Source organism: Poecile atricapillus, chromosome 1 (assembly GCF_030490865.1).
Source record: "Poecile atricapillus isolate bPoeAtr1 chromosome 1, bPoeAtr1.hap1, whole genome shotgun sequence".
Classification (NCBI taxonomy): domain Eukaryota; kingdom Metazoa; phylum Chordata; class Aves; order Passeriformes; family Paridae; genus Poecile; species Poecile atricapillus.
Window position 1 is genome coordinate 123,290,848 of NC_081249.1, and position 15,378 is coordinate 123,306,225.

Sequence of the window (15,378 nt, forward strand, 5' to 3'; positions counted from 1 at the left end):
CTGTGTTTTGAATTTTGGGTTTAATCCAGCTGGGGTTAAACCAAAACACTTCATTTGCAAAAACAGTCCCTCTAAATGCAGAAGGAAGTTTCCAGAGTAGTGCTGTGATAAAAGGAATTGTCAAAGTAAAAAGCCAGATGCACCTGTAGAAGACTGTCCTTAAACTCTGAAACAATTTGTCCCGTAGGTCAGTACATATGAAGACTGAGACATAAAAAGCATATTTTTGTTTAAATTTAATACAAACATGAAACTCCTCTTTAAACTTTGAAAGTGTCGTGGTTTTAAAGCATTAGCTAAAAAATCACTAGAAAACTTACTTATTTCTTGCTGTGAGATATGGATTAGAACAAGAGCAAAACAGGCTTTAAACTTAAAAGGAATAAAGTTTATTTACAAAACTACAAGAATAAGAAACCAAAATAAAACTTCCAGGACTCTTTTTTCCCCACTACCCAACTATTCTCTCATTCACACGACAACACAGAGACAAAAAAACCTTGGTGGTTAAAACAGTCCTAACTTTGCTATTGTCTCTTCATCAGTCTTTGTAGAGAAAAAGAAGTTCTCTTCTGCTAATCTATGGAGTTTTTCACAAGAAAACCATTTTCCTATGGTTCCCTATTTCTCTGATACCAGCTGCCCAGTAAACTCTGTCATAAGTTTTCTCCTCCCATTTCACATCACCCTGAGGTGTGTTATGGGCCATGAGTCTAGAGATGTAATTTTAAAGGATGAGTTATTCAAAGGCAAAAGTTCTCTTCATCTGTCTCTGTGAGCCTCTCTGGAAACAGAAGTTTTCTCTTTGCCTCTTCAAGGCTACAAGTTTTCAACAAACCTCACTTCTCTGTTTCTGTTCTAGCATCACATAAGATCACAACTACTTCACCATTTGCTTAAATCCACACTTTGAAATACTCTATTCCCCCCAAAATACTCTTTCATGAATTGAAGGAGTTTTTCAGAACACTATTGTTCATCTCTATAGTTTTAGCAAAAGAATATTTCAGCTTATTAAAGCATCTCCTTATTTCTCTCCCCATCTGAAGCTTAATTCCTTTCTTCACTGTCTTTGATAGTTTATGTTGTCTTTTTACCTGTTGATCACTCTCTCTCTTTTTCTCTCTGGAAAAAAGGATTAATCTGCAAGTCTCATCTGGGTAATGAAAAGGTTAAAATCTTGCCCAGGCTTTGTAGATGGTTCTGTGATCTCTGCCGGAGCAGCGGCTGGAGTTGTCTGTGATGGAAGATTCTTCATGGCTGCTCTGGAGAGTGTGGTCACTGTCTCAGCCCGCCGCAGGTCAAGAGCTTTTTTCTTTCTTTACTCGGCAGTCTCTGGTGAATTCAGTCACAGCAAAAACTGCAGCCGAGCCAGAGACTGGCCTGGCCCTGCCAGAGCCCGGGGCAAGCCCCACAGGCCCCATCTCCCAGCCGGGAGCCGCTGGGCCCAGCCCAGCCCCTGCCCGGGCCGCATGGGCTGGGCAGGGGATGGGAAGCCAGCTAAAGCTGAGTTACCTTTCACAGCCAGAAAACAAAGAGACAAAGAAATTCCCAGGCTTAGGTCTTAAGGTGGTGTTCACAGGTTAATCTCACCTTTCAATGGTCAGAACTACTGTCAATTCTCAGAAATGGACAGTTATTGGCCAGGAGAGAAACTCACATCAGCCTCCATCAGCCTAAACTTCCTTATGTGTTTCTCTTTGTTTCTTAAATGCCAATTTATCACAGGAAGAAAGTTAGTTTACTGGCTGACTATGAACTTCATAACCATCCTGAATGCAGGGCTTGAAAAAAATAGTGGCTAATTTATATTTCACATGGAAATACAAAACAAAGTATTTTGCTTTAGCACAGTGAAATCCCTGTTACTAGATAGACAATATAGCATCTGTTACTAGATTGTTTTGGCAGCAGCCTTACCTATTATTTAAACTATTTAGTGCTCAGTAACACGATCTAAATGCCACAGACTCCACATTGGTTTTCTGACTTTTTGGCCACATAAAAGGCTTTGTCTATTTTATCAACAAAATCAATCAGGAACATCCATTATTATTTGTCTTAGTTCAGCTAGTCTTGCAGAAACAGATAAAAAAAATCTTTGAATACAAGAAGTTCTCATTGAAACAGTTTAGATGAAAATGTAACCCAGGAAAGGTTATATATATCTGACATACATTTCATACATGTCATTCCTAAAGTTTCATTTTCATGTCACAGACCTGTAAATACAATTACCTCTAAGGTTATTTTAAAACTATTAGATAGCTACTACTATAAAAGTTTTTTCTAAAACCATCCTATGAAATGAAGTCTCAGAAGTCACACCTACCTATGTTCCAGAATACTGTAGTTATGATGATGAGTGTGATGAGCATTAGAACTGTTATATGACATAAGTATGAAGTATGCATTCAGTGCTAAAATCACAAAGTGACCGATAAAATCCATGAAAGAGCTCTATAATGGTCTCATAAAGAACACACCACACGTGCTGTGCACACAGGATAGAAGCTTACAGTAATTCAAGCATTACTAGATTTGTAATACAGGATTACTGATGCATACAGGCACATACCAAGAATCACAGAATCACTGGTAAAAAACCCTATGCTGCAGAATTCCCTATTTCCAGTGTGTGAAGAAGAAAATTATTCAGAACGTCTTGAGGTTAAGCCATTTGTCATATGTATGCACGCAATTATGCTTAATGGAGAGGAGAATTAAGGGTCTCCTAGTTGAAAGTATGACTAAAAAAAGAATACACGTTCTGAACAGAAAATCCATCATAATTCTTTGGCATTACACTGGATTAACTGCTGGAAAAAATGCATTGTAATGAATAGTATAATTATGTAATTACTAAGCAAGATAGCATGCCAGATTTATCTGGCATGGTGAGATGTGATGGCTTTAGCTGAGGTTCCTGAAATACTCCTACACTCATATATATGTAAGTGAATTTTATCTTTCATTCAATGTGTCTAGATATCATTTTGATATTGCATAGAAGGATCTTATACTCTAAATAGATCAGTCTTGACTGACCATTTGGTACATGAACATAGTTCTTCTACACTCTCAAAATTTCTGAGGCCTCCCAGATAACAGGAATTCCACCCCATGCTCAGAACCCTATATCCTAAATTCTGTGCAATATTAATTTATAGAGAAGGCTTCTGCCTCTTAGATGAGTCAATAAAAAACATAAGAATCCTTGATTTTATTAAGTTTTGCTTGATTTTAGTACAGAGAATTCCATTCACTGATTCTGTCACTCAAACTATAATACTGTTACTAAAATCCTCCAAAATCATCAGGATAAATAAAATCCTCTAACATTGTCTTCTTAGTGTTAGCATGCAAGGCATTACTTTATTCTTGGTGAGGAAGTGTGCATGTTGCCAACAAAATTCCAGCCTCCAAATAGAAATTGATAGAAAACTTTATAACCTATTTATACATTTTTAGTAAACAAAGAAATCAGTGTTCATTAGTTCTAATTTTACATAATTCTCTTTCACTAACTAATGTACTATCCTCTGTTGCTTATTTAGTTCTCTTTGCACATCTTAACTAGTCCATATTTTTAATAATTTTAGTATGTCTCTTTAAGTAGGAGCTTTCCAGCCCACATACTTAGTCTCTTCTTTATCTTCTGGTTTCTGAAAAATGACCTCGTGATCCATAAATTCTGCACTCTTTGTATCCAATTTCAACAATACACCTCTCTTCTCTCAGGTTTTCTTCTTTGAAGCATATCAAGTTTAGTTTAACAAAACTAATTTCAGTAATTTTATGCAGTTGTGTTCCCACAACAGCAGCTCATGACAACTTTGTTAAATGCTAACTGAAAGTGATTGAAGACTTAACACACTACTCATGATTAATTAAAGCAATTAATTAAAAGTTAATTAAAACCATGAACTAAAATTATTTTAGAAGTTTTACCATTTCAAACAATTTGGAAGCCACCTAAATTTCTTACCATGAGACACCTATTTACTTAGGCTGCAACATATATAGTGCTTTAAAAATTGCATTTTAAAAATATTTAAGCATATTTTGACAGTTGATACAATTTCATAGAATTTTGTGTCCATTACCTTTAAAGATGATTTAGTTCGAGGTTCTGTTTTCTGCCTGGTGAGCTTATTTTGAATAAGCAATGACTGATCTGTACGAGCATCATAATTCCCATGTTCTGAATCATCTGTATATGTATCTTTGTCCTTTCCTACATCTGAAGGAAAACCAGAAGAAAACAATGGGCTCATTTTAGATTATAGTGGGTAGAAATAAACAGCATTATTACAGCCACAGTTGAATATTCATTTTATGTATATTCTTTTTAATAACATATTTCATTTCCTGATAAAGCTTTATACTTGAAATGTTATCATGTTTATCTTAAACTAGAAGTGACTGCTATTTTTAGTAGGTCTATAGAAATGGTTTTTTATTAGCATTCAAATAAAAAAGTTGATAACCTCCTTTACAGTAATTTTAAAAAACAAAGTAATATGAATATTCAACTGCTTGACTCACAGTTGTTGAGGCTTAAGATGTTCCACCAAATAGGTGGCACACCCTGAGGACCAAAGTAACATCTCATGTTTTAGATTTCAACAAGAAATGCCCAATTCCCCTACACACATGCAGATAAAGCATTTGAAAATTTGCACATTAGGATATTGCAGTACGTGCTTCAGAAGACATTTTCATAGGTGTATACCTATGGTAGAAAATAGAAGAAAATAGAAGAAAATAGAAAATATTGGTAGAAAATAGAAGGCCTTTCAGAAAGGAAGTGTTCGTCTTGTCACTGGATTTGGTTTGAATTGCTTAAATTAAATTTAAGTGCCTCAGAGCCTACCCATACTGTCCATCAAAGAATCATGACAATATTTGCCCTATACACCCAGCAGAACTAAAATGAAGGGCAATGCCTGTCCAGTGTTGGCCTGTAAAGCTTTAATGAATGCTGGAAAATGGCCTGTCTTGAAAAAATATGTTTAAGATTAAAAACACTGCCACACAATATTATCTTGGACAAATTGGAAAAAGAAACATACTCAGACAAAAAATTTACCCACAAATCCTGAGTCAAGTTCCCATCTCAGCTTTTGCATCAACATGGGAAAAGTCAGGTGGACTAGGAACAGCATTTAGCTCAGTAATTCAAAACCTTAACCAGAAGCCAAGAAAAGAGTTGTGGTTGCTGTGGGAGCCACAATCTTGAATTCCATGGATTTTAAATTCATAAAATTCATCTGCAACATTTAAATATTTTTCATTAAGTTGTTCAGTTAAAATCTCTACACTAAATAGTACAGGAATTTTTAAAAAATAAAAAATTAACCACAATTATCTCATGCAGCCTAAACATTTTGCATTTCTGAGATGGAATATTAAAAGCCAGAACATTTACTGAGCACTATTTCATCTTCATTTTAGTTACTACATAATGATTATACAAAATGTTCCCTTGATAATTTCATACTAAATGCACAGTGATTTTAGTCCTTGAGACTTTCTTCAATAACTGCAATTTCTAAGCTTCTATGACGTTTTTATATCATGTTTGACTAGAAAGTAGCACTATTTTCTGTCATCCTTTCCCTCACAATCTCTATTATTTGGTTCTGTATTTCATCTTCCATGTGGGATTGCCATGATGCAAACCAAGACAGCACTCCTGAATCTTGTGTCTTGAGTTGTGCTGCTCAAGGATGTTTTTAATGTAATTTATCCCAAAAGCAATGATATGGAGTAAGTCTTTCTATTTGATATGCAGTATAAGTATCCATCTTTAAATTAAAACATAGATCTCATTTGGCTGCAGCTCTACTAAACATCATGAGAAAAGCCTGACTGCCTGAAATTCTCTCTATTTCTCACTATGGGAAAGCTACTTCATTTTTATTTTCCATCATGTGTTCCCTGGTCTATGAAAACCCATTTGGTTGTTACTGTCGAGACCAGCTGCCAGTGCTCTCTATTCTTGTACTTCTTGGATAAGTTCTGTTGGCAACCATCACAAGAAGTCTCCTTGACCTTGGAAAAGAAATTGGGTAGGCAAGAAGCCATAGGAGTGTCCTGGGTTACAGAAGGAGAGTGCCAATGTGGAGTGTAACCAAACTGTATATTCTACTCCCCTACACATCATTCTTGACAAAATGTTAACGATGTGCTGTTCACAGTAGATGCCCAGTGCTCACCCAACCCCCCAGGCTACAGCTGGGTGTTAAATAAGGTAAAAGAGCTAACTGGGAAAGGCAGGGCAATGTTTCTTTTTCTCCACACTAGTGACTCAGCCCGGATAACTCCCTCCAGAGAAGCAGCAGCACAGTCCCACCCATCCTGAGGGGGTCATGTGTGCTAATGGGCCATAATGAACTGACTGGCACCAGCAGAACAGGCAGCTGCAATGACTACCAAGGACTCAAAAAAATATCCTATAGAATTACACCATTCCACTGAGAAACTCACCACCCTGGGGGAGGTACTGAGCATTCCTGCTGGGACCTGAGCATTTATAACAGGGGACTTGGGACACTCCCAGCATCACCACTCAAGGGAGCGAGGGATGGACCAGAACTTCCACAAGAACCACCACTTTTGACAAGACTGCAACCATCACTTCCACAGGACTGCAATCACTATTTAATTGGACTCCAGCCACCACCCTGACCCACAGGCTGCCAGACTGTACTCTGAATTTGTGGGTCAAAGCCAGATTTGCTGTATCATTGCATTTATTGTAATCTTTCCATTAAATTGTAACTTTGACCTGAAATCCCTCTCAAGGGAATTGTGTGGGGTTATCATTTCTCCAACAGATTTACTTTCAAACTAACATGAGGGAGAAAAAAAAAAAAGATCCAGTTCATACTGCTGTAGAAGCTCAGGCTTTTTACACCAATTGACAGAAAGTCCTAATTAGACCTCAGCTGTTACTCACCTGCCCAACCCAGAGAGGTTGTGGACTTCTTATCCCTGGAGGTGTTCAAGGCCAGGTTGGATGGGGCTCTTAGCAATCTGGTCCAGTCCAAGGTGTCCCTGCCCATGGCAGGGGAACTGGAACTAAATCATGACTGAGGTCCTTCCCAACCCTAACCATTGTATGATTCTGTTTCCTTTGCTGCTGTTAATAAATGCCACCCCATTTGTGTTTTGCTGGGCACAGCTGAAAGACATGAGCTAGGAGTGTCCCATTTGTATGTAACAGTGGATTTGCAAGCCCCTACAATTTTTTTATTGAGCATGTTTAGTTGGATTTTATTAATTTTCCTCCTTACAGAGCTTGATCTGATTCAAACTGTGTGGGTCTAATCACTAAAATATTACTCTATCAAAATAACCATGGATCAATGTTTATATGTTGAAATACATCAGCTGAGCAGATGTGCCGTATTTAGCTTCTAGTTAATCTACACTGCAGTTAATAATTCGATAAGGCAAAAAAAAACTTTAGCCAATGTAAAAATATGGTAAAATCAGAAAAAAAGGTAATAAGTGTTAACAAAGCACTTTTCAATTTCTACTCTACTGCAGGACCAAAAATCAAAATTTAAAAAAAATCTGACCTGTTGGGGAGACACCTGGTTAAAAACCTCCCTACATTAATGCCCAAATAAATGGAATATCTTAAGTTACCTTAAAATTTTTGAGATTGTGCAAAACCTCAAGAAATATAAAGAATAAAGGAAAAGAGAGATGGAGAAGCACAACTGGTGGAAAAAATAAAAAAATTTGCTGCAGTGGGGACCTGGAAATAGAGGATAGAACTCATGTGTGTTCATGCCTATGTCCTCAAACCAACAAGGACATCAAAAGGACATTTGCCTTCATTCTTAACCACTCTCATATTTTAGTTTTGAGCACCTTGCAGAATTTTTTTTTTTTATGTCTGCTGTGTTGGATTGACCCTAGCTGGATGCCAGGTACCAACAAAAGGCACCCTGTCACTCCACACCTCAGCAGAACTGGGAAGGGACAAATATAACAACAGGCTCCTGAGTAGAGGTAAGGACAGTGAGAGATCAGTCCCTATTTATCCCTATAGTCCCTTTGGTCAAAAGACATTCTTTGAGGAAAACTCAATTTATTACCAGTAAGTTCAGAGGAGTATAACGACAAATGAAGCTAAACCTTCCCACTAACCCTCTTCCTGGACTTAATTTACTCTTGAGTTCTTGATCTCCTCTTGCAGGAGCAGCACGGAGGATGGGAAATGGGAGTTGTGGTCAGTTCATCACACACTGTGCTTCTCCTTACTCCTTAAGGGGGAACTCCTCACAGTCTTCACCTGCTCCAGCATGAGGTTCCTCCATTGAGAACAGTCCTCCATAAACTGCTCCAATATGAGTCCTCCTCAGACGCTGCAGCCCTTCATGAACTGCTTCAGTGTGGGTTCCTTACATGGGGTGCAGTCCCTCAGGAAAAGACTGCCCAAAGACAGGATCGCAAGTCCTGCCACCAAACCTACTTGGGCTCCTCTCTCCACAGGTCCTGTCGGGAGCCTACTCTACCATGGGCTTCCCACAGGCCCCTTGAGGCTGTAACCTGTTCCACCATGGGGTCCTCCATGAGCTCCTGGTGCATCTCTGCTCCACCATGGACCTCCATGGGCTGCAGGGGCACAGTCTACCTCAGCATGGTCTTGCAAGAGAATCTCTGTTCCAGTTGAAGTCGCCATTGTGTATTTTTTTTCTCTCTTCTTAAAACAATTATTCCATAGGCACTTCCACTGTCACTGATGAGTTCAGCCTTGCCAAGAAGTAGGTCTGTCTTGGAGCCAGCTGCCATTGACTCTACTAGACACAGGAGAAGCTTCTAGAAACTTCTCATAGAAGCCACCCCTGTAGCCTCACGCAGCTACCTAACGCTTACCACATAAACCCAATACACTGTTCAGGTAAAATATTCTCACTAAAGCAAACACTATGTGCATGATCCCTTACAATACCTCTTTATGTGAGTTTTCAGAGTATCTACTAACAGGAGAAAGATTTAAACATCAATCGTTTTACAAAATCTTATATTTAAAAGATTATGTACTTGCAGTACTGCAATACAAAGGAACTATAGTACATTTTAAAATTAGTATAGCAAATTAATAGTATCTTGTATTAAAAAGGCGGAATTGCAAATAAGAAGAAGGATATTAAATCAGAGACAAGGGTTCTAAGCTTCTAATTCTACATGGAGAGTCCAAACCTAATCTCAACAAAGTCAGTGGGAATTTCAGTATTCAATTCAGTATGTCAAAGACTTCACTTTAATTAAGTACAAACTTAAAGCAGATACACCCATATAATTGTTAAAACAACAGAACATGTAACTAAATAATGTCACCTGAGATCCACAATCAAGTATAAAGTGATTTGAAAAAGATCCAAGCATTAATTAAGCAGATAACGGATCTCTTCATCCTAGCAGTTGCTTTGTTTTGCTCTCTTGTTATAAATAGACAGGATGAATAATTTCAGTCTTCAAACATCACAAAAGCCTATCAACACTTTCTGCCGTATAATTTGGCAACATTTAATGCATGACAGGAAGATTTGCCCTATAAGGTCACTTACATGATAAAACATTCAAGATAATTTAATTTCTGGAATTCCTTTACACAAAAATGAATAAGTATTTGGTTTAGAAATAGACAGCTAAATTTTAAATTATAATAGACAGACATTTAAAATAATAGACAGACATTTTAAATTTTTCTTTTTGTGTCTTCTTAACTGCTTGGTTAGGGCCAAGAGTGTGTTTTAATTTTATGACAGGGAATCATTTGTCCTGATTTCTCTATAATAGGTAATAATCCAGTGATAAATTTTATACATACACAGTAGCATATGGTAGCAAATGTTTTTCAATTGAAATGTGGCATAGTTATGGAAAGGAAAATTAATATAAATATTCCTAAATAGTTTCTGTTTCACAAACTTAGATATGACGACTCTACTCAATCCTTCGAGCTTTTACTCATTTAAGGATAGGCTTTGCAAAGCTTTAATAAGAAAGAGATTATTGGTCAAGTAAATAATCCCCTTTTGTCCTAATTTAAATTCTAGAAAAAAACAAGTAATCTGGGAAAGAACATCACTAGAAACCTAGATAAACGACACTGTGATGGATTTAGGTCTTATTTTATTTTGCTGTGCACCTGGAATACTGTACTGTACAGATAACATAGAAAGGTTTTCATCTACCTGTGCATTTATATTTAGATATGAAAAACTATTATAACAGGCAAACACAGACTTTTCTTAATCTACAATTTCTTACAAACTTCCAGACAGTGGTAACTGTTACACAGAATATTTCTAATCTCTTAAAAAGGGAGCCAGTCATATATTATTGCTCTTTAGAGGAGCTAAGATGGTGTACAGAACTGGTGAAGGCAGATTAAATGCCTAAAGCACATCAAAATTTTGAACTGCAACACTAAGTCCAAAACCTAATCCTTATTATGTTCCAATGAGCACTGAATAGATGACATAGCTTCTTCATCCATACATCCATCCAGCTCTCCAGGTGTCAACCAGCTCTAATATGGACAGAGCTTGACACCTCTGGGTGTAGGACAAACTGTTTGTTCTAATGCAGCTTTTTGGCCATCTCACTCCACAGTCAGAAGAGATGTGACAGCCCTTATTTATGCAGGCACTGCCCACAGACTTGCAAAAAAATTACTCTAGAAGGCATAATGGAAACATCACATTTCTTTTGAAGCAGAAATTGAACCTGGTTTTCTCAAATCCTCTTCTGTGATCTTTCAGTCCCTCTTTTTTATGTAAATGTACATATTGCACAGGTTATATGTATATATACATATATATTTGTCCATTTCAATTTATCCTAACATCACAAAATTGACTTACAAACACTTCTATAATTGAACACTGAAAAAAAGTTTTTATCATGCGGTTATTATGATTCTTTGTTGGATTGTTAGTTTTGGTTCAGCTCTTCATTTGTCACTTCACTCTATTGCAGCATGGCACATAAATACGGAGGTTTTTTATATATAAACTTTGTGGTAATTGGATTCAGGATACATTCAGAATACAAGGTATCTGTCACAGCAAAATTGTTAATTAGCCAGGAAGGATTTCATGTCCTGCTAAGAAAGATGAGTTATTATGCACAAATCCTCATAACTAATGTAAGCTAGGGGAAGAAAACAGAATTGAAAAAGGAATAAATTATTTAGTGATGTTTTACTTGCTACTGAGTGTTACTTTTGTTCTTTTTTCAACCCAGTAATTTCCACCTTCTGTGTCTCCCATCAGAGGTGGGAGGGGAGTGGGTGAGTCAGGAAGAGGGGCTTTCCAGTATGTCAGAAACCTCAAAGTTCATGTTATGTTACAGAAGCTCAATGCCTATCATTTTGGTTGAAATTGTCGATTCCTCAAACTAAAAACACCACTTAACACCTAAAACTGACAGAGGAAAAATAACATAAATCCATAATGTCCTTGATCCCATTTATCTGTGCAATTAACAAAGGTGTAACATATTATCTTTTTACTTCATAAATCCATTAACATCATTAACTAAACTTGTTCAACAGATTTATGGCCTCATCTATAGGCAACTGAAATAAAGAGAAGCTATCCACTGAAGTCCTTTATTTAATGCCTCTTAATCTCCCTCACACAAGATAATTTTGTCTACAAACAATTCAGAAAGAGGAGAATACCATTTGGCCTACATTTCTAAAACACTGCCTAATTAAAAATTTACCACATTCACTTAATTCAGCTTTCTTCCATGTTCCCAGGAGGGCAGTTTGAAAATGTTCACTAAGATGATGATACCCATTAATCAGCCTACTTTTGAAACTCCATTAAACTGCCAGAGTACCTACAAAAGCATTGTTTTAACCCAACTGGTGATTCAAGTTGGAGCTGCAATATTCCTTTTTCAGGTTTATTTTTGACTTCCCCTCCCCACCTACATCCACATTCAGGATAAAATTGAAAATTTTAGACTTGGAGACAAATTCTTACCCACATAAACACAACACTAAAGCACCAACAAACTGTTTTTTGAAGGTCCACAGGCCATTTTGTGACATGCACCTTTTAACTGTCCCTTATTTCTCTTCACAAATCTAACTGATAATGCTGATATAAAAATAAGGCAATTCTTACCACTGACCTCTGGGATTTATTTTTAAATACTGTTTTCTTTCTTGCTTGTAACTGAATAAGCTAATCAGTTACATTTCTATAAATACAGCATAACTTCACAGATTTCATTTATCTAATTTGGGATAGACTCAAGAAAGGCAAATTCATTAATCGGGTAAGTAAAGTGCAACTATTTAAATATTTTTTATTTTTCTTTCACAAGTATAGCTGTAGTCAGAAGAGAAGAAACATCCACACCAATGTTTAATACAATTTTGAACCGAAAAGAATCAATTTATCTTTTCCATGGTTACTGAGCCCTCCATGTATCTTTTCAGGATAAAACCAAGTAATGTGAATGACAAACAGAATCATTTACTATGAGAAAGCAGAAAGAATTACTGCTGACATATATAAGTGCACAACAATATCAGCATGTGTATGTGTAAGAAATTCAGTAAAAAACAGAGCAGGATATTAAAAAAAAAAACAAACTAAAGAAGGAAATTATAACAGTAAAATTTTCTAGTATCCATGTTTGCCACCCAATTACACTAGGAAAGTGCAGCAGCTTTAACTGGAACCTTACTAATGATTTTCTTATATAATTTTCATGCAAAATTTTTGGTCTGTGCCATGATTTTGGAATATCTGGTTTTGAAGAAGTATCAATATCACTATTTCCAGCAGTCACCTATGCAAGAAACCTTGAGAAGCCTCTTACCTATCACATATTTTAGGTATCAAGAAAAGTCAATGTTTAATCATGTGAGAGGCGAGCAGACCTAGCTTTCTGAAAGCTTTTATCTTTCATTCAGCATGAAGATATGATTTCAAGTGTGATGCTTCATCAACTGTGAGCAAAAATATCTTTCATGGTAGTTGTGCAAGGTGCAGCAATATCTTTGTGTCAGTAAGGGTAAAATAAATGGCCAGGGAATTTCAAAACTACTTTATCTTGGAACTTGTAAATTACTGCCCATGTGCATATTTACAGATTCAATTTGCAGTCACAAGGATTGGGATTATTCTAAGAATTACTTCTTTCCTACTTACTTTGACTTAATTACAATATCAAAATGATAGTAAGGCAGTACAAATATGGCTCTTTTCTGCATTTTTTTTCTTCCCAAATTATAATGCTTTTTATATGTAAATGCCTAAAGCAAATACACAAAATATCTAAAAGCAAAAACAACAATAGAACTGCAGCCACAATAATAGTGAATGACATAACTACACAAGAAAAATGGGTGAGTAATAGTAACTTCAAAGTAATATCAAGTACATTGTTCAAAATGATTGGTTTATGAAAGATTGTTATGGGAAAAGGATACACTGAATGTACAACACTTCTCTATCTTTAGTCCCTACTTTTAGTCTAAAAGGTGAGACAGTATCAGGATATTTATGAGAGCACACGCTTTTTAGTCACACTTAGTTTCCTCTTTCAAAAAAAATGGAACTTCAGCACAAGTATGTCCTTTCCACACTTAAATACTTAAAGAATCATTAATTTGTCATTTCAGTTATTTCAGTTCAGACAACAACTTACCTAAAAATGGATCACCATACTCTGTATTAGACAGCTTAAGCAAGTTGTTTTCCAAAGTCTCCATTACTTTATCTGGAATAAATGCAATATCTGTATCAGCATTCATATGCATTTTGTAAGCAAAAAAAAATCTTTACTGTAAAAACTTTTTAAAGCTGTCAGGAACTCAAATAAAAAACTTTGGACTGAAATGTTGAAGACCACTTTCTATCAATAGAAAAAAGAGCAAGATCACTTTAATGAAGACTTTCAGTCCATTCTGAGGGAAGTTTAACTCAACAAAATACCTCACTAGAACAATAATTAGTGCCTAGTGTCTACCAACATTAAGGAAAGACTTACAAAATCTATTACCAGATGAGTTTATTCTACAAAGGTTCACACACATCTGGCAATAGAGGATGGCAATAGTTGGCCACAGGGGACACACAGTGATTGGGATTCCAACTAGACTAGTTTCCCTGATAAGGCATGTGTACATGTTAAATTAGAAATCCTAAAATAAAAGTAGCTCCTTATTCCACACAAGCTAAAATTTGGAAGGATTTTCTCCATACATTCTCATTCTTTTCATACCACTCTTCCCTGATTTCTACTGTTTGTGAATGAATGTATCTCCTCCTATGTGTTCATATATAAAGACTTTTTTTGTCAAAAGCCTAATATTTATTCTTTCTTTCTCGTCTAGGACAGACTATAAAAATCATCATACTTTTCTCCAGCATAAATGAGCAAGACTTTCTTGCCTTATTACCACTGAGAAGGAAATAATGTCATCATTGAGAAAGAGAAAAATTAGTTTGAAACTCACTTCAAACATTACAAAGATACAGTCAAGAACCTGTTAATATGGTATTGTGTAGGTGCTTTGTGCAAAAACATTTCTTCAACGAACTGTAGCTATCTAAATAAATCAGAGTTTATCAATGCTGGAACGAACTCCTGAAAAAGAATCTCCTACCTCTTTCTGACACTGCATCCACTGCAGCTGCAGATGTCCCTGCACTTAAAGGCTGGGGCTGGAGCTGGGGCTGCACACGATTTGGCTGCAGAAATGACGAATGCTTGCTCAGGCTCTGAGGATGTGTTTGGCTCTGGGCGAGGCATGGCATAGATCTTCTAGAAGGTTTTAATGGGTGCTCTTTCACTGTCTCGCTCTTGCTTGTGTTCATACCTGAAATAGCCAAAAGAAAAATAACACAATAAGCTCTACCATGTTAGGGCATGACAAAGGAAGATGGCTAATTATGAAACCACTTAATAAGCAGCTCCTCGACTAACCAAAAATGTCACACTATAAGGTTTGAAGTTATTAAAAAACAACCTAATGAACTAAAATACAGATGCTAATAGTAATCCATTCTGTAAAATATTTACATTTTCCTTTCACAGCTACAAAAATTTCCCCTCCACCATTATGTAAATAAATTAATGTTCTTAATCCTTTTACCTACTGGGTAACCTTTGTGAAAAAACATTGTAGAACAACTAACAAATGTGGCAAAAAAGACCCCAAACATTCCAGGGTAAGTTAGACCAAAGCAGCTGTGACAATGATTTGTGTCTTAAGAGTTGTTTCTGAGAGACACAGAAATTAAGTAGCTTTCCTAAGTCTACATGGAAGAAAACACATTATTATACACCTCCTATTTCGATATAGAGCATTGACACACACAG

The 15,378-nt window shown here is 36.4% G+C and overlaps 1 protein-coding gene across 1 annotated transcript in view; it reads right to left on the reverse strand.

Annotated features, from left to right (window-relative positions):
- The window catches only part of ANO3 (anoctamin 3), an 84,027-nt gene extending 69,150 nt beyond the window's left edge, over window positions 1–14,877 (reverse strand). The window contains exons 1-3 of the mRNA XM_058847459.1: window positions 14,663–14,877; window positions 13,702–13,773; window positions 4,107–4,243 (exon numbers count right to left, since the gene is read on the reverse strand). Coding sequence (XP_058703442.1) covers window positions 4,107–4,243; window positions 13,702–13,773; window positions 14,663–14,873 — 420 coding nt within the window. The 5' untranslated portion in view covers window positions 14,874–14,877. The remainder of the gene's footprint in view (window positions 1–4,106; window positions 4,244–13,701; window positions 13,774–14,662) is intronic.
- Window positions 14,878–15,378: the final 501 nt, after the last annotated feature.